The sequence below is a fragment of the Equus caballus genome, chromosome 25 (assembly GCF_041296265.1).
Source record: "Equus caballus isolate H_3958 breed thoroughbred chromosome 25, TB-T2T, whole genome shotgun sequence".
NCBI lineage: Eukaryota > Metazoa > Chordata > Mammalia > Perissodactyla > Equidae > Equus > Equus caballus.
Window position 1 is genome coordinate 29,222,808 of NC_091708.1, and position 18,691 is coordinate 29,241,498.

Consider the following 18,691-nt stretch of genomic DNA (forward strand, 5'->3'; position numbering starts at 1 on the left):
AGCTCACAAAGGCTCAATCACTCAATTAAGAGGAGGGAAAATTTTATCCTTTCCAAACAAAGTGAAATGTGACATAACCCAGTTGCTAGGATTATGTCTCACTCAGGAAGAAGGAGAGGAGCAGGGAGAGAATGGGTGGGTCATTCATTACAGGAAATTTTCCAAGGAAATGTGAGTGACGTGGCCCTCTAAATTTCAATGATCCAGTCCCCAAAACACTGCCGAAGGCAAGGTCCTGGGTTTAGGAGAGCCATGAGGGTGATGATGGCTCCTCTCCCCTTGCCCTGAATCCGTAGGTAATCTCGAGGTGCATGCCAATTCCTCCCTGGATGACTGGCCTGGTATCAATGAAGAGCTTTATACCCAGGACCCAGAGAATCCTAGAAGACAGTGCCAGTCTCCAAAACCTACTTGACTAGGCCAATGCAGAGTATGGGAAAATTCCTCTTAATGAATAATCTTTTTCCTTCTCTGGGTCTTAATTTGCACATCCTTAAAATGGAAGCTGATAGGAAGCTGACTTGCAAAACATCTAAAGTTCCTTCCAACATGTAAGGTCGATGGTGCAGTAACTGAAAGACAGTTTGGTATACCAAAAAGGACAGGGACTCTGACAGACATTGGTCAAATCCCATTTTTGCACTGGACAAGTGATTCCATCTGACGGAGCACCAGTTTTCTCTCCTTTAAAAAGGACATAACAATTTGTAGCTCATGGAATTGCTGTAAGGATTTGAGAAAGTTATTTGATGTCCCTAGCACAGTGTCTAGCATAAAGATATATGAGGTAAATGGCAGTGATCACTCTGAGAAGATCTTTGGACTTTGGCTAATTAATGACTGATTTCAAGAATGAGACCTTTATAGATAAAATCTTGACAGAAACTTTTTCTTTATAAAGGAGCCATGTTCTCAAGTTAAAGATTCTGCTAATTTATCAGCAATGCTTGTCTACTAGATGCCACCAATTAATAGCTGGTAAAACCTGCTTTTCTAAAATCAACTGGCCATGTTAAAAAGCCATACAGAAAATCCAGATCTCAGGCCAGCTTTGGAGGAACTATTCTTTCCACATGGAGAGTAATTAAGAGAGACCTTGGTATGGATTCAAGTTTAGATAATCTAGGAAAACTTCCGCTGGGGATTGATCCATGTAATTAATTTTGGGCCACCCACATCACCATCACCAGGTTTCAGTTTTCCCATTCATATAGTAGGGATGATGATAGAAGCATTTAGGAGATGCTCAAAGGATTGACTGTGATAACTCCAAGTCCTTGTAGGGGAGCTGGTTGGCAGTAAGAGCAGAAGTCCTCAGTACTCCTGAACTTCTTACTAGCTAGAAGTCCTTGGTTAAATCATTTTCCTTCTCTGAGTCTCCATTTTCTTTTTTTTTTTTTTTTTTTTTTTTTTTTTTAAAGATTTTATTTTTTCCTTTTTCTCCCCAAAGCCCCCCGGTACATAGTTGTGTATTCTTCGTTGTGGGTTCCTCTAGTTGTGGCATGTGGGACGCTGCCCCAGCGTGGTCTGACGAGCAGCACCATGTCCGCGCCCAGGATTCGAACCGACGAAACACTGGGCCGCCTGCAGCAGAGCGCGCGAACTTAACCACTCGGCCACGGGGCCAGCCCCCTGAGTCTCCATTTTCATATGAGTCCAAGGATACTCCACATTATGGGACTATTGTAAGCAATTGATGAGACAGCATATGAAAAGGGTTTTATGAAGTAGAAAGCATTACACAAAGGCAGGAGATGCTCATTTCTATGCCAAGACCCTTTTAGAGAAGCATTCTAGCATCTCCCTCTTATTCTTGCAGTCTTAAAGTGATTGTACTTCCATGTAGACAAGAACGTGAAGGTCTCATTTCCATCTCTGCCCTGGGAAAAGGATAGGAGTATTTTTTCTTGTCATTTAGAGCGACCTGAGGGGAAATTGGCCAGACTGTTGTCCTAGGTCCAGAGTCTTACTACAAAACTGAAACTCCACCCAGAAACCTGAGTCAACTGAAGAATGAGGCACTGGACATAAACCGTGCCAAAAATATCCACCCTCTGCTTTCCAGGATCCCAAATAACACTGGTCATTGAAAACCCATCCCTCTAATCCAGAGGGAAAATTCAGCTCTGCTTAAGATGAATTTAATGCCCAGTATTAGTGTTAAAACCCAAAAAGGCCCTTCCAAAGCTGTGACCTTCTGTTCAAAGACTTGCTTTTGTTTGGTTGTATCTTGTAAAACACTTCAGCAGCAAATTTAGGACTTATAAAATAGGGCCAATGACAACCTTGGGAACTGAAAGTCTCTGTTTATTCATCGAGTAGAGACAGTGGGGGCACTGGCAACAGATGAAATGGTGTCTACACCAGGGTTTCTGGAGCAAAGATATCTCAGAACCAAGAATTGTAATGGTTTGCTGGAGTGGGAATCAGGAAAGACTTCATGGAGAAGGTAGAGCTAATTATAATTGCAGTAAACTTTGGATCAACAATGGGTTAAAACTGGATACCACTTGACCTGAGATGTTACTTAGCATGTCAGAATATTAGCGTCTTCATCAATAAACTGGGACGATCCACTTCCCACTTCATTATCACTGTTGAATATTTTATGCCAAAAGGCTCAATAAATGGTAGGTTTCTTTGACATCTCACAGTGATTTTTTTTAATTGAGGAATATCATTTACATACAAGAAAATGCAAAGATCTTAAGCACATAGTTTATACCTCAATGTTTTTGCAAAATGACTGGGTTCTCCATGTTTACATGGGTGGCTAACTCATGTCATAGAGACTTAGGCAAGATAAATAAAGGAGAAGAGATTATCCCTAAAGGACTTAGGAAACACAGACCTATAAGAGAACTTACACATGAATTGGTATAAGAACTTTCTTTTTCATTCAGGGGGAAAACCAGGGTCTAGAGAATTGATTTGGGGAGGTGACTATAGGGGAAGGTCATATAATTCTACAGTGATTAAAATGATCCCAGTAATTAGCAAATATCTACTCAGTGTTTAATATGTCCCAGAACGATAACTCTCCCCACTAAATGCTGCATCATCAACCATATTGAAAGGGTTACAGCCACAAGGAGCCTTGTAACCATAAGTCAACATACCAGTTACATTAAGAAAGACAAGAGGAATGAAAGAATGCTGAAGGGAGGAACAGATTGCAGTCAAAGATGTATTACTTCTAAAAGTGCCAAGCGTGTTGAATATATAGTTAACAGAAACTCAATAAGTAATTGTTGAATGGGTAGAATGAATGAATGAATGAATGATATATAGACAACTGCATTAACTTAGACTACAAACACTTCTTTTAATGTTTGGAATATTTGCTCTCTTAGCTCCACAAGCACACATTGCTGAAAAATCCAGGGTCTCTCTTGAAGCTAACCTCCCTTTGGGTTGTAAAATAATTTTAGAGGTTTTCTAAGTCAAGGCTTCCCTTGCCTTGTGGAGAGAGAAGGGAGAATAACATCAGGTCTCCATGGGTCTTCCTTCCTTTTTTGCCTATAACTCCTACCACTGCCACATGACGTCACTTTGGAAAACAGGAGTTCTATACGGTTCTGTGCCAGATCACGGTGGAGGAGGCGCCATTAGAAAGCTGCCTTACATGGACCACAGTGGTTCTCCAAGGGAGGACAATCCCACTCCCTCATCCACAACAGGCTTAGGCTTGGGCTCCCTAGTTTGCAACTCTTTAGATTATGTCTCACTCCTCATTCACAGGTCATGCCTACTGTGCCAAGGTGGCTGTGCATACTGTGGCTTTGAGCCTGATACACCAATCTGACTTCTTCCTCCTTCATGTTGAGTTCCTCTACATGAAGGGCCAATCGTAACCTACCTGAGAGGTTCTACGCTTCACAAGGGAAGGCAATCAGGATCTTCCACCCATTTGTTTCCAGCTGCTTCTTGATTTAAACTCAAATTTTCATAGGTGCTCCCCTTGAGCTCTATATACCAAATGTCATTGAGAGGGTAGGCTTTTCTAGGCCACAAAATGTCCCCATTAAATCCTTCCTCCAGAGTAACCAATGGTTACATACTGGCCTTACCTTCATATATCTAAGAGAGGCTATTCACAAGAACTTTCTTGGACAAGAAAGCTCAGCTTCAAGCTAACTTGTTGTCTCTAGATATAAAAACTGCTACCAGCTTTTTAAATGGCAGCTTCCTTCAAGAACAAGAGAAATAATAATAATAACTAAATAAACAACTCTATCTAATAATATGAATGAATCTCACAATATGGTAAGCAAAAGAACCCAGACGCAAGAGAATGCATATTGTATGATTTTTTTTTTTACATATAGCTTGAAAACACGCAAAATTAATCTATATTAATAGAACTCAGGATAGTGATCTATCCTTGAGGAAGGGGCTATGCCTGAATGGGAGGACAAGGTGGGCTTCTGGGAGCCTGGCAATGTTCTGTTTCTTGATCTGGGTACTGGTCACTGGGCTGTGTTCACTTTGTGAAAATTCACCAAGATGTACACTTATGATTAGTGTACTTTTGTGTATGACTGTTACATTTCCATATGTGGGGGACTGGAATTGGCCACCCCAAGATATGTCTCTTTGGCATGAGGATTATTTTGGGCTGGTTACTTTTAAAAACTCCAGAATTGAGAGAAACTCTAAGACGTAGAAGTTACCCTTTGTTAACAGATAGTTACATCTGTAAAGGAAATCTCCATCTGTAAAGGTGTCCCCCTCTCTGTACCAGGAAGAAGAGGGGATGACCTTATCTCTAGCAACTCTCATCAATGCAGAAGGCAAGGACTTAAATCTGCATAATAATCTTACTCTTATTTACTGTGCTTTTCTGGTAATCCCCCATAGCTGACTCCCTCCCCCCGCCCCCCACGTCTAACATCCTCCTTTGTCTTTAGCTGAGGGTGGAATTTAAGGGGAGAGCTTCCGCCATTTTGGCAAGTTGCTCAGTTTGCCTGAGCCTCTCCCATGTATACATGTTATAAAGCTTTGTTTAATCTTCTCCTGTTATTCTGTCTCGTGAATTTAATTCGTTGTCTGGCCAGAAGGACTCAGAGAAGGTAGAAGAAATGTTTTCCTTCCCTACACAGAGAAATTTCAAAAAATGAAGGTAGTCTGCCAAAAATGAACGAAAGAAGAGAATGTAGTATATGCATTTAATACTCCAGAGGCTTGAAATCATAAAACCTTAAAGATAGAGAAGGCTCAGAGGTGATCTGTTTCAACCACTACATTTCAGAGACAGGGAAAAGGAGGCCCATACAGGAGAGTCCCAACATCACACAGGGACTCAAGGTCAGATCAAGTCTCTTGCAAATCAGCCCTTCACATCACTTTCTTTCTTCAGATGATAGAGGGGAGATGTGGGTGAAGTCTAACGATAAACCATGCATTGGGATATCAAGTTATAAAATTTTTCAAATGCTGATTAATATCTGCCTTGTGAATGGCCTCAGCAGCTGAGACAAGGCAGATGTGGCCACACAAATGTGTTGCCCATGACACATGAGTTGGAAGACTGAGGCAGAAGCAACTCTAAAGGAACAAAAAGAGAGCTTGTCTGCCCGGAATGCATTGAGAATGAGGATTCCAAAGAGGTCATCCAGGGAGAAGCTGTGCCTGAACCCAGAGAAGGCTGGGTACATTTACTGACATTCCAAACATCTGTGCTTTTGCAAGGGAGATAAAAGGGAAACTGCTTCCCTGCCTCGAGGCATGATATATGGGCTTCCGAGGCACTGGGTGTGGGCCGCTGTTGAAGGCACGATGCAGCGTTTGATGGATGAAGGCTGAGGAAACTCACTGGGCCACACATTAATAAAAATTATCAAACTGCCCTGGTTGGTGGAACAGAATGCTAATGCCATTCTCCATGTGGACGTCAAAGGCAAAGACTGTCTGGAGGAAACTAATCTGCTTTGTGTCTTTACCTTGATCCCACTTGTCCAAATTAGTCTCTGTTCTGTTGCCAAGATCCTATGTAAGCCAAGACTGGCAGGGCTCATTCTACATTACACCTACCCATGATACCTCACCTGCACCTAGTCATTCTTGCTCAAGAATGAGAAGGTGTATTCTAACCACAACTTAGGCCCATAAACACCTTCCATCACTCTCCATAGCCCAGAGAATAGAGTCCAAATATCTTAGCCTGGTCTTTAAGACAATCTTCCTCTTGACCAAAAACTCCAGTCTCTCCCGTGCCATGTTCCTCAAGGCACCTTTCTTTTCTATCTTCATGGGTTTTTTTGATTTATTCTCTTTCTTCTGTCCGAATTTCCTCTTACTCATTTCTACTATTAAAACTCTTCTCATCCTTCCAGGCTGATGTCACAGGCCACTTTCTTCACAAAGGCCTCCTTGATAACCAGTTCCCCAATCCAAACTAATCTTTCTTCCATTCTAAGTTTTTGTACCTATTTAGTTATATTTCATTTTTACTACATTTATGTTATCACGTAGTTGTCTATTTTTTATTTTTCTTTCCCCAGATTAAGTGCTTCCAAAAAGAAGGGATAGTATTTATCATGTTCTCCATCGATTTCCAAGAACACAGCAATATGCTAAGCCTGTGTAGTTTTTCAATATACTCATTTTCTGAACGATTAGTTAAGAGAATCCTCAGGGTCGCTGCACATCCCTAGTCTCTGATTTCGGCCTCAATTGCAGTGGATGGTTCCAGTGTGAGCTCAGACTCACCTTGTGCTGCTCCAATAACTTCCACCTTGAGCACATGCCAGGTGTGTCTTTTTGCTTTCTGCTCTGAGGCCTTCCCTGATGCTATGGGAGCTCTCAGCTCAACTGGGCAAGCACAGCCCAGAAGTGTAAGGAACAGCAATCTTCAAACACCACAGGTAGGGAGCCACCCCAGACACATTCCAGATTTGCATCCTCAGATAACAATTCTTGGAGGCATTTGTCTCCCTCTCAGGAGATGACAGTGAAATCAAGCCCCCATTATCTCAATAATAACCTTCTGAACACACCCCTGTATTGGCTTTCTCTCCTTCGGGTGTCACCAACCAAGCTCCATCACAACTGTTGCCTATGAGTACCTACCAAGTAAACTACATGTTTCCAATCCTTTCTCAGGCTCTGTTTTTAGTTTAATCAAAATGAAAAACAAAACAAAACAAAAAACAGAATGAATGTATGTCCTCTACTATGAATTATAGTTAGGTAATTCAACTCACTGTCTCTAGCATTTCCCCAGTGCCTGGAACCAACTCTGGCACACAGCAGATAGTCCATAATTGTTTGTCAGCTAGAAATGAATTTAAAAAAATATGAGCCACCAGTATCAACTTAGAGCGTAGAGAAAAGCCCCACTTATAAACTACATAATCATTGAGACAGTTGTCCATGTAGCTAATTCTAGGTGAGAAACATTAGGGGAATCCAGTCTCACATTTGATTTTCCTCTGTCACTTTAAGTTCAGCCAGTTGTGCGTACTCATTGAATCTCAGTTTCAATACCCTTTGTCTCCTTATGCTGCAGGCCCAGAACTCCCCTAAGAAGCTCAGCTGCTGCAGAATAGCCAGATCTGAACTTCCTAAGGTGTGATTCATCATGCACATGATGACAGCACATCTGTACCCAATGCATGAAACATGGAGACTTGTAGTCCCTGGCCCAGGATATGACCCAAGTGGCTCAGAGCTTAAGTTTCCCCATAATTTCTGCCTTGAAAACAATGCCCAGCCCCCTCCTCCACACTCCCAATCAAAAACACATCCCTCGAAAGTTTATAACTTTTTCATTATATACTTCTCTCCTTCCTTTCATTAAAAGGTTTTTTTAATTATTCCTCTTTCAAAGATTCCTTAGAAGGTATCAAGAGTAGGAAGAAAGAGCATGGACTTCTGAGTGAGAAAGAATTGGGTTCAAACCCTACCACTGTCATTTAATAATGATATGCTCCTAGCAAGCGACTCTCTCCCTCTGAAGCTTAGTTTTCCCATCTGTGAAGTAAAATAATAATAGCTACTTTTCAGAATAATTCTGATGATTAAATATTATACAGAAGCACCTGGTATATAAATGCTCAATAAATGCTGGTTCTCTTCCCTTTCTCTTTAATTAACTTGCACTTTCTATAATGTTTACGAAGTTCCTGGTATGGCATAGGTGCTTAGCAAATGCATCTCCTCTTGTTTCATTCTTGCTGTGACTCTCTCTGTATTGGATATCTTTCTGCTTCTTCACTTGTTGTTTGACTGCCTGGTTTCATGACCTCTGAAAACAGCATAATTTGTATTTTTGGTAGTAGGGACGTAGCATAGAATGAGACAGTTGAGGTCCTCAATCTTATAGAGCTTACATTCAAGAGCAAGAAAGCCAAAAATAAATAGGCAAAAGCATAAATAAATGAGATTATTTCATAGAATGATAAGTGATGTGATGGGCAGTAATACGAGGGGATGTGACAAGGAGTGACAGAGAAGCAAAATTATATTTGGGTGGTCAGGGAGGCTTTTAAGTGAAGATGGCAATGGAACGAAGCAATCAAATGCTATGAAGGAGCTAAGAATCTGAACAACTAGGGGCAGAAAGTTCTAGGAAGAGGGAAGTAGATGGGAAGTAACCAGCTTGGTGTGTCTGAGGATGAGAAAGAAGACTAGTGTTACCATCCTCAAATGTGTTAAGTTAGTGACCAGCTTCCTGAAAGCCAATTCAAGAAGAGAAAGAGTTTGGGTTGTATTGTTCTTTTTTGCAAATATAAAGAAAATATCTCAAGGATGGTTATATAAAGGAATTTGTTTTCTTGCCTACTAGAACATACAGCTTCCATCTTTTCTGGCCTTTGAAAATGGCTCCTTTCTAGGTTATTCTCCCCAGAACTCAGAGTCCCCCCCAAAGGATGATTGCTGCCCAGGGGTCTGAAACAATAAGTGAGTGAACTCAAACCCATGGGTGTTATGACCCAATCCTTTGACACTTGAATGCTCAGTATTGAGGGCAGGAATTATTCCAGGACTCTTGATATGTTGAATGACCTCAGTCAAGTCACTTGAATCTTATTCTTCATCTGTATGATTGAGCGAGAGGTGAGTGGTGGGTGTGAGAGATTGAGTAGAAGTTTATCTGTGATCTCTATGGTTCCTTCAAGATTTCCTGTGTTTCTAAAGGCCCTTAGGGATCACGGAGTGAATACTACCAGGGAACTCTCAGGTGTTTAAAAGCTCTCCTACATCACTGATGTCAGCTGTGCCTGAGGCTTTTGAATTTGTCAACAGTCTCCAAAGATGAGCTGGAGAGAAAGTTGTCAATTACGTATTAAAGGACAGTTACAACAGGGCCCATAACTGTTCTCTTATAAGCCCATCTTCATTGTTGGTTTATAACCAAATTCTTTCTTTCCAGGGTACTCCACCCTCACCTTTTCCCACTGGTGTAGGTGAGGCAAGGTAATGAGTTCTCCCTGGGGGTTTGGGGTCCAGTGAACACAACTCCTTGATCTCACTTCAGATGGCTCCAGGGATGTATCCAGAATCTCTCCTTTGGGAGGTAGGACAGGATGACTCAGGGAGAGGGAAGTCAACTGCAGGAAGTTTATCAAGACTGGAAATGGAATTGGTGGACAAATCAAAGCCTGGATACTCCTAAAGGCATATGGCATGGGAACAAATGCTGGGCTGGGAGCCAGGAGATCTTGCCTATGTGCTAGCCTGAACTTATTCACCAGGAGACTGAGGGCAATTTTCCTTGACTTCTGGGATTCAGTTTCTTCATCTGAATTGAGGAGACTGTCTTAACTGACCTGTGAGGATCTTGTAAGTATGATATTTTAGGATTCTAGAAGCATAGTAGCACCAGTGGGCTACTCCCAAGCCTCAGTTTCTGCTTTTGCGAAAAATGAGAATAACAACAGTAACTTTCTCATAGAATTACTGTGAGGATTAAATGAGTTTACCACTGCATCTCTACCTTGTTCATTCACTGTACTCCTCTAGTGGTCACCCATTAGGCCCCTACCGTAAACCACACTCTGTGCTAGGAGAGGATGAACAAATGAATACAGTGATGCACTGGAGAGATACCCTCAAAGAGCTAGAAGTCTCGTGGGACACATAGTAAACATTCAAAAACGGAAGAAATTTTAACAAGACATTTCTTTTATTATTCGGTAGTCAGCTCAAACCCCCTTGCCCATGTTACAGGCAAACAATAGGCAAAAATATTCCAAGGCATGGTGAATACAAAACTTTCAAGAGAAGACATTCTCTGTCGCCGGCCTAAGTTATACTTGACATATTCAAATATCTGCAGAGGCAAAGCAGATAATACAAATTAATGTAGTGAGTGGATGTCAGACAACCTGGAAGGGGTAGAGTATGGCAAACTAGAGTTTACATGCATTCTCTAAAGTGGGCAGCAGCTACTCAACTCCCCTGTCTACTGCCACCACGTCAGAATGTGAGCCCGAGGTTGCCAGAACCTACTCTTTTTCAGCAGAAGCCAGGAATCCAGATTTTCATGTAAAAATCTTCCAGATTTCAAATGATGGCAACTTAATCAAATATTAAAAAGCACTATGTAACCACTGGGTTGCTACCTCCAGTTTAAGGCCAATTATTTCAGATAAGTAAGAGCATTGTGCATATTTCAAAGAGGATAGTAAGGACAAAGGATGAGTGATTACTGTATATCTCTCTGCACCAGGCATCTCACATACATCATGTATCATTCCATTTGTTGCTCACAACAATGTTGAGAAGTATTGATGTTTAGTTCTGATTTTCTTCGTTAATGCATTCACATATGGAGAATATGCTTTGGGAAACACTGGTATAGACAGATAAGACTCTGGCAGCATGAGGAAAATGGATTTTAGGGGCAAGACTAGAGGAAGGAGAGCCTGGTGAGGAAGTTCTATTGGAAGTATCTAGAGTGGCCTTAGTAGAGAAGAAAATAAGGACAGAGATGAGGTCTAGTGGAGAAGTAATTAATTCAGATTTTAAAAAAGCCAATCAATAATGCCTTAGAGGGAAATTCCACTTCCCTCCCACCTCCCCATGTCCAATGGAGGAGGGAGGGACCTTACATCTGTACCCCTTTTCCTATCTTCTTTTTTTACCTACAGGCTATCTCTTTGATGCCTCTGCTTGGTCCTATGTCAGCCATCCCTCCAGGTGGGCAACAGAAGCTGAACCTTAGTCCTACAGACTGTGGTCGCCTAGTTCACCCTGCAATGCCACACACAATCCTTTCTTAGGGCAAAGAAGTTCTGTAGAAAAGATCATTCAGCCATTCTTCTTGATCCCTAGATCCATGGGCTTCATGCCTCTGGCTGGCATTACACTGGCAATGAGAAATGGAAAGAAATGTAGATTAAACAGCCAGGAAACCCAAATTCAATTCTTGACCCCATTCTTCTGAGAAGTTTGAACTGCAACTACCAACTTCACAAGCCTGATCTTCAACTCCCCATCTGTAAACGGAGATAATAATTCCCTCTTACTTGGAAGGATTAATTTCTGGATAAAATGAGATAATGGATTCAAAGGTCCTTCAATTCATCTTCCATAGAGGAGACAAGGTGATAAAACTTTCACTCTTTAGTATATCTTAAACCATCCGCCATAATGTTAGCCTTTCTGTAGTCTCTTCTCTTTTAATTCCGTCACTCAAAACTTATACTCCAGTCACACCACCCTTTTATTCCTTAAAGCCACTCACTGCAAATGCTTTTCCCTCCACCTAGAATCCTCTCCATCCTCATCCACCCCTCAACTTTCACTCATCTCACCACTTCCTGCTCACATTTCAGGTCTTACTGGGTGCCTACTATATGCCTGGCATTTTACTAGGCACTGGGGATAGAGTGAGGAAAAAGATGAATATAACTTCACCTTGGAGGAGCTAATATTTGAGTGAAAAAGGCAAATGCTAAACCTCTCTCCCTCCAAAATCTAAAAGTATTCATTATAATTGTAAGAAATGCTACCAAGGGAGTACTCAATACTAAAAGTTCACATAATCAATAAGGGGGCCAAATATAATGTAAGGATTCAGATAAGTGGCATTTAAGCTGAGACTTGGGTGTATAGATCCAAATGGGAAAGATAACTTGTGGTATCAAGAGCAGAGAGAAGACTGGGGAAGTAAGCAAGAGCAATTATTCATAATCTTGTAGGCCATATCAAAAATTTTTAAATTCAATTAGAAGAGTTACAGAAAGCTCTTAAAAAGTTTAAATCAGTAGAGTGATACTTATAAATCAGATTATCTATTCATCAAAGATTTATTGAGTGTCCATGGTATGCCAGACACTGTGCTAGGCACTGGATATGGTCAAAAGTTGTATTTGGAGACTACTGGCAACCTGGGATTTAGAATTGAGAACTGAAAGGGATAAAAGGTGGCTAATATGAAGACTAATTAGAAGGTGATAGCAAGAGATGATAGGTGGCTTAGATCAGGCAATGAGAATAGAAAGAAGTAGATTTAAGAGATAATATTATATGTCAATTATATCTCAATAAAGCTGGAAAAAAGAGATTATAGACATCAAAGCAAAATAACTTGGTTATGAACTGAATATTAGGATGAACAAGAGAGAAGAATTAAGTCTTGGGGTTTTGTTCAAGGAACTGAATTTATAGTGGTATCAGTTATAGAGTGAGTAAATGAACACTTGGAGCGGGACACATTTGTGGGGAGATGGTAACAAGTTTAGTTTTAGATGCATTGAGTTTGAATTGCTTGCGAGACATCAAATTGCAAATGCTTTTGACCTAATCTCTGCCCAAGCGCCCTGCCTCTTAATACCATCACCTTGGGGGTTAGTATTTTAACATGGATTTTGGGGGGACAAAAACATTCAGTTCACTGCACATGGATAGGGAAATGACTAAAGAAGAGTTGGAACTGATAGATAGACATAGAGTAGTGATACTAAGGGACAGGAAATCCTGTTGAATTAAAAGACAGGCATGGTAGTAGTCGGAGATCAAAAAAACTGATAGGATAAAAGATTATGATCAGAGAGTGAGACATTGGAACTAATGATTTTTGATGGGAAAATGTGAGGACAAACTTCAGGATGTGACCTAAGAGAGGGTGGCCAATACAGAATGGAGGAAAGCTCAGTGGAGACAAGCAGGCGAAGGAAGTGAGAGACTAGATTGCTGGACAGGGCATCCAGGAGGAACTGAACTCGTCTATTGTGATGGCAAGAGCACAGATGGAGAGAAAGCTCCAAACCAGCAGCTTAAATACTTAGAGAATCAGTTTCAGGTAGGGAAAGAAGGTGAATACTAGATTCCATTTGACTTTACCTTTTGGGAATGACTGAGTTTCATGGACATAAGGCAGGATGGATTTAGTCCTGACAAAGTGTTCTGATGGAAGATAGGCACCTCCCTATGATAATTCTTGCCAGGATTAGAAGGAGGTTCTGAGGAGTGCAGACGGAAAGGTAACTTTTCTTCTCTTGGCATCTACAATGGGCGGCTGCTACTAAGGTTGAGTAAGACAACAGATGATAGCAGGGAGGAAGTGAGATCTGAAGAACAGTCTTTTCAGCCAGAGGGTGAGCTCCACATGGGGTACCGGTAGTCTTGAGTATGATGGGTTGATCAGTATGATTAATTACTGGAACTAGAATCTCAAATAATTGTCTCATTTCCTCTAGATAGCCTTTACTACCTCCACTTGACTGAGTTAGAAGCCTGTATTCTGTGCTTTTACAGCATCTGAATTATCTTAACACCTATCATGCTATAGGGTAATTTCTTGCTAAGTGTGTCTCTTTCCTAGTAGACTATATGCTCCAAGAGGGCAGGAATCGTGCCTGTCTTGTTACTATTCCATGCCCATGATATGTTTTACAGTGTCTGGTCCATAGTAATACCTCAATATACATTTATGGGATGAACAAGTCTGCTTTGTGAACTGTAAAAAACTCTGTGATACAGAAGGCAGGCTGGGTGGCATGGGGGGATGGAGAGAATTAAGACCCTCCAAGGACCTTTTCCCTTTGGAGGTCCTTGACTTTAGAAACTTCTCACTCAAAGAGTAGCTGGAGTGACAGAAATATTTTCTGAGGACCTAATATCAGTTCCAGATGTTTGCAGTCATGTTGGATTGTACCTCACCCTGTAAAACATATTTCCTTCACTGCCACCCTCCCCCTCCATGCTAGCTGAGGGAGTGGGGCCCAGTCTCCAATGACATCACCTCCCTCAAGCTGGTCCAGGGCAGGCAGACAACAGGCGAGTGAGGGCCCCTCTAGCTTCTCAGACAAAGGGTATGGCTCAGCCATGGCCTGCGTTGCTTGAGGAGCTATGAGTAATGTCGACAATATTTCATAAACAACTCCAATGTAATTGCTCCGTCACAGCCGCTGCTGCCACCATCCTCGCAGCTACCAGAAGTGGGGCCTTGCTGCCCCTTGAGTTATTCCCCACACAAATTCACTTCTATAAGTTCTCCTCATCCCTTGAGAAGATCTTCAGTCTAAGGTCAAAGATGGGATGGTGTTTGTAGGGGGAGAGTGTGTGTTTTTGGCCATAGATTACACTTAATGGAAACAGGAAGGGAGTGGATATAGATTGGGGTCGGGGATGGATGGAGACGTCTTCTGACCATTCTGGACATTACCCTTGACCCAGATCTAGACGAATCTAGATGAATAGTTTAGACACAAGCCAGCTTGGAGAGACAAAGACAAGAAAATATAGGCTGAGACATAGGTAGAAGGGGACAAGAAGTGAAAAAGACAAAAGAAGAGGCAGAGGGAAGGATATCAAGAGGAGACAGAAAGAAAGAGAAAAAAAGAAGGAAGGAGAGAGAGAGTCAGGAAAAAGTAAACATAGGAGGAAACAGAAACAAGAGTTAAGAGTTGGCAGGAGGGGAGCGTGGTACCAATCATCTGGGGAATGGTTCAGTAGGCTCCCAGATGCCAGGACAGAAAGGGGCACTGAACAGCTCCAGATGTTGCTGCCTTTCATGAGAAGGTGTAGGGGGATGGTGGAGAGGGTCTGCTGCCTCTGTGGGTGTCAACAGAGCCAGCCGGCCCTCCAGCCCTGAACCAAACAAGTTGAAGCTGAGAATCCCATGGAGAGAAAGAGAAGTCTCTGATTTTTAAAGGTTAAAAAATAAATTCCATCAGTTGACCACAGAAAATGCAGGGGAGTGTGGTGAGAGATTATAAAATTGGGTGAGGTCACTCCTTGTCTTCATTCTTCTGATCCTTACCTTGAGGAAGCTGGATTTAATGCTTAAGGTCCTTCTACTCTGAACCTTTGGGATTCTCAGAAGATGGCATATTGGAAAGCAGACAAAGAGGCAATGAGTCCAAGGGGCTACATTTCCTATAAGGTCAGAGTCCTTCAACTCCCATCAGGTGGCTAGAGACTCCCACCTGCTCAGACACACAAATGCCCTATATCACCTAATTTTCATCTGCCTCTTGGTTTATTCTTGGCAAGAGCAAAGCACACCAGAGGTAATATGGACTGGTGGAAAGATGTTTGGACTTGGTGGGAGGGTAGGTAAAGAAACCAGAGCCCCTACTGTAGCTCCAACTCTACCACTAACTCATCATGTGTATAACCTCCAGACAAGTCCCTCCCCTTCCTCAGCTTTTTCCCTGTAAGTCAAACGGCAGATTTGGATTCATTAAATCTGCTTGTGCCTCAGCCACCCCCTCTCATTCCCACCCCTCCTGCGCCTACCCCTGCCCAAGAGGCTGAAACCCATGCCAATTGCTCTGATGAGGCCATGCGGGAGAACCAGACGTCTGTTTTTAATATTGATGACAGATTAGTGTGTGGGGAATTCAGCCACCCCCCATAACAAGCCCCATTTCTGCTCATAACAACTGAAACTGGAGGCTACTTATTCTTGGCTTTCCTAATGGAGTCCCAGAAGTGAGAGAGCAATGGCTTCTCTGAAGGAAACAGAGAGGGCGTCAAACCCAGGGGTGAGGGGCAGGGGAAGGAGACGGAGGGAGGGTGAGCATTTCAATGGCTAGGCCAAAAGGGTGTTGAACGATGGCAGCCATAAAGTGTGCATGGATGCGTGTGTGTGAGAGACAGGGTAAAAGAATGTGTATATGCATGTATATCTGTGCACACACACACGTGAGCTCATGGACAAATAAACAATTCAAGCACTGGATTCGGCTGCCGGCAAAAATCCAGTGACATCAAAGGAGAAAGCCCACATCTTCCTATTCTGGCCTTACCTGGCCAAATGTGTGAGCAATCCTAACTCTCTATCCAAAACAAGTCTTAAAGCTTATCTTAAACCTTTTCTTCCTAACATTTAATTTTCCCTTTCATTTTTTTTAATTCATGGAAATGAGAAGCAACTAAAATTTATTAGTACCGACTATGTCCCAAGAACTGTATATATTTGAACCTCAAAGTAAATTTTAAAGTAGGTGTTATTTTCCTCATTCCACAGATAGGCAAACTGAGGCCTAGAAAAGATGTTGACTGGCCCTAGATTTCTCAGTGAGGTGTGTTGGAAACTGAAAGCAGAAACTAAGTTTTCCAAAGCCCATCCTTCCTCATTAGGCTTATATCCTCTAAGATAAAACTTGATGAAGTGAACTGAAATCTGCAAATTTGGGCCAAGTTCACCTTCCAGGTGGCTGAGATGTGGTAAAGGTGGAATGAAAGCAAAGAGATGTGTTTTTTATTTCAGATATCCACCCCCAATCATCCATAGCATCAATCGATCATGACACATTTCAGAAGGCCTACTATGTACTCAGCTAGTCTCTAGGACTACATAAGATACCGTAAGACCACACAGCACTAAAAGAGTTAATGTAGAGTTGAAAAATTAAGACATGTATATGCCTACCCATATACAATTCAATTCAGTGAACACTGAACATCTATGTATGTCAGGCACTGTGGCAGAATTCCAAATTATAAAGATACAAGATTCATTATTTTGTTTATTTAAAGATAATTGCCCACTGAAAAAGTCAAGAATTGGATAGTGGGGAAAAATGAAAGGCAAGTTGCACAAGGAAGGATTAGAGGAACCTGTAAAGATGGAGGCAGATATGTCATTATCTTCAAACTTCTAAATGGCAGCAGGAAGAACAAGGAGTAATATCTTTGTGGGGTGACACCAGACCATGTAACTAAAAAGAACCAAGTTTTCCCTCTATCAAAAAAAGGAACTCTTGAATCAGGGCACTAGTTCATGGACAATCAAGGAAGAATCTTAGATTTCCATTTCTGGACTAGATGGAGAAACACGAACTAGATTTATTTATCCTACTGCTGGAAATATTAAGACATTTTTAAAAAAAGAAAAGTACAGAAAATAAGTTTTCAAACTGGAAATCAGGCAACAAAGGACAGAGATCCTGAAAGATGGAAAACACTAAAATTTCCCCAGCTTACTGTTTTTAGAGAGTTTCCAGGTCACTGTGCAGAGAGTCAGATGACTGGTAGATGCCCTAAATTGAGAAGACGGAGTTCTCAGTCCGGGGAGACCAAAGTGATTAAAGTTTATAGGAGAGAGTAATGGGGAAGAGAGAGCTGTACAAAGAGAAAATTAAAGAGATCTACAGAGGGTCCCCCTTCAACATTCAGCAGAGTGCTGACTGAGGAATGTATGTGAGGAACCTATCAACCCAAGAGGATTAAACAGAACAGTGCCCAGTCCTATATAGGGACCAGAAATAGAGCCTGTTACTATCAGTCACACTGGAAAATTTCATAATTCATGAGCCATTGTGTAGAGTACATAGAAGGGACTTGCCTCAGTAGTAGGGAATAATTAGCCCTAGACTAAACACCGTTCTGGTTCCACCTAACAAATCTTAACAGCAAGACCCAAAAGAATCAAACTGTTTCCAAGTAACATAACTGTGTCCCTGAACAGAATTGAAAAATACTTATAGGAATACAAAAATATCCAGCACCCAACAAGGCAAAAATCACAATGTCTGGCATTCAATCAAAAATTACCTGGCATGCAAAGAAGCAGGAAAATGCAACTCATAATGAAGAGAGAAGTCAATCCATTTACACTGACCCAAAACTGATAGAGATATTAGAATTAGCAAACAAGGACATTAAAACAGTTATTATAATTCTATTCCATATGTCAAAAAAGTTTAGACATGTAATATATTAACAAGATCCAAATTAAAATTCTAAAGATGAAAATTACAATATCTGAGATGCAAAATTCACTCAATAGAATTAACAAATGATTAGACTTTGCAGAAGGTATTGAAGATATAGCACTAGAAACTATCCAAAATGAAACAAAGAGAGAAGAAAGAATTTTTTTAAATGAAAACAGCACCAGTGAGATGAAGGAAAACTTCAAGTGGCCAAATACACATGTAATTGGAGTCACTGAAGAAGAAGGATGGGCAGAGAGGCAAAAATACTTTAAAAAACAATGGCCCAATTTCCCAGATGTGATAAGACTGCAAACACACAGATCCAAGAAGCTCAATGAACCTCAAGCACATTAAATAATAAAATTGCTCAAAACCAGTAATAAAGAGAAAATCTTAGAAGCAGCCAGAGAAAAAAATGATATGCACATACAGTGGGACAAATATAAGAATAAAGGCAGATTTCTCAATGTAAATAATGCAAGCAAGACAGAGGAGCAACATCTTTAAATTACTGAAAGAAAAATCTGTCAATCTAGAATTTTGCACCAAGCAATAATAGCTTATAAAGGCAA

At 41.3% G+C, this 18,691-nt stretch overlaps 1 protein-coding gene across 7 annotated transcripts in view; it reads right to left on the minus strand.

Annotated features, from left to right (window-relative positions):
* Positions 1-18,691, minus strand: part of ASTN2 (astrotactin 2) — an 828,204-nt gene that overhangs the window by 123,615 nt on the left and 685,898 nt on the right. The window contains exon 20 of one of the 7 annotated variants that reach the window (XM_070251111.1): positions 10,107-11,314. The exons of the other annotated variants lie outside the window; for them this stretch is intronic. Coding sequence (XP_070107212.1) covers positions 11,310-11,314 — 5 coding nt within the window. The 3' untranslated portion in view covers positions 10,107-11,309. Of the gene's footprint in view, positions 1-10,106; positions 11,315-18,691 lie in introns of those variants that run through there. 7 annotated transcript variants of the gene reach the window in all.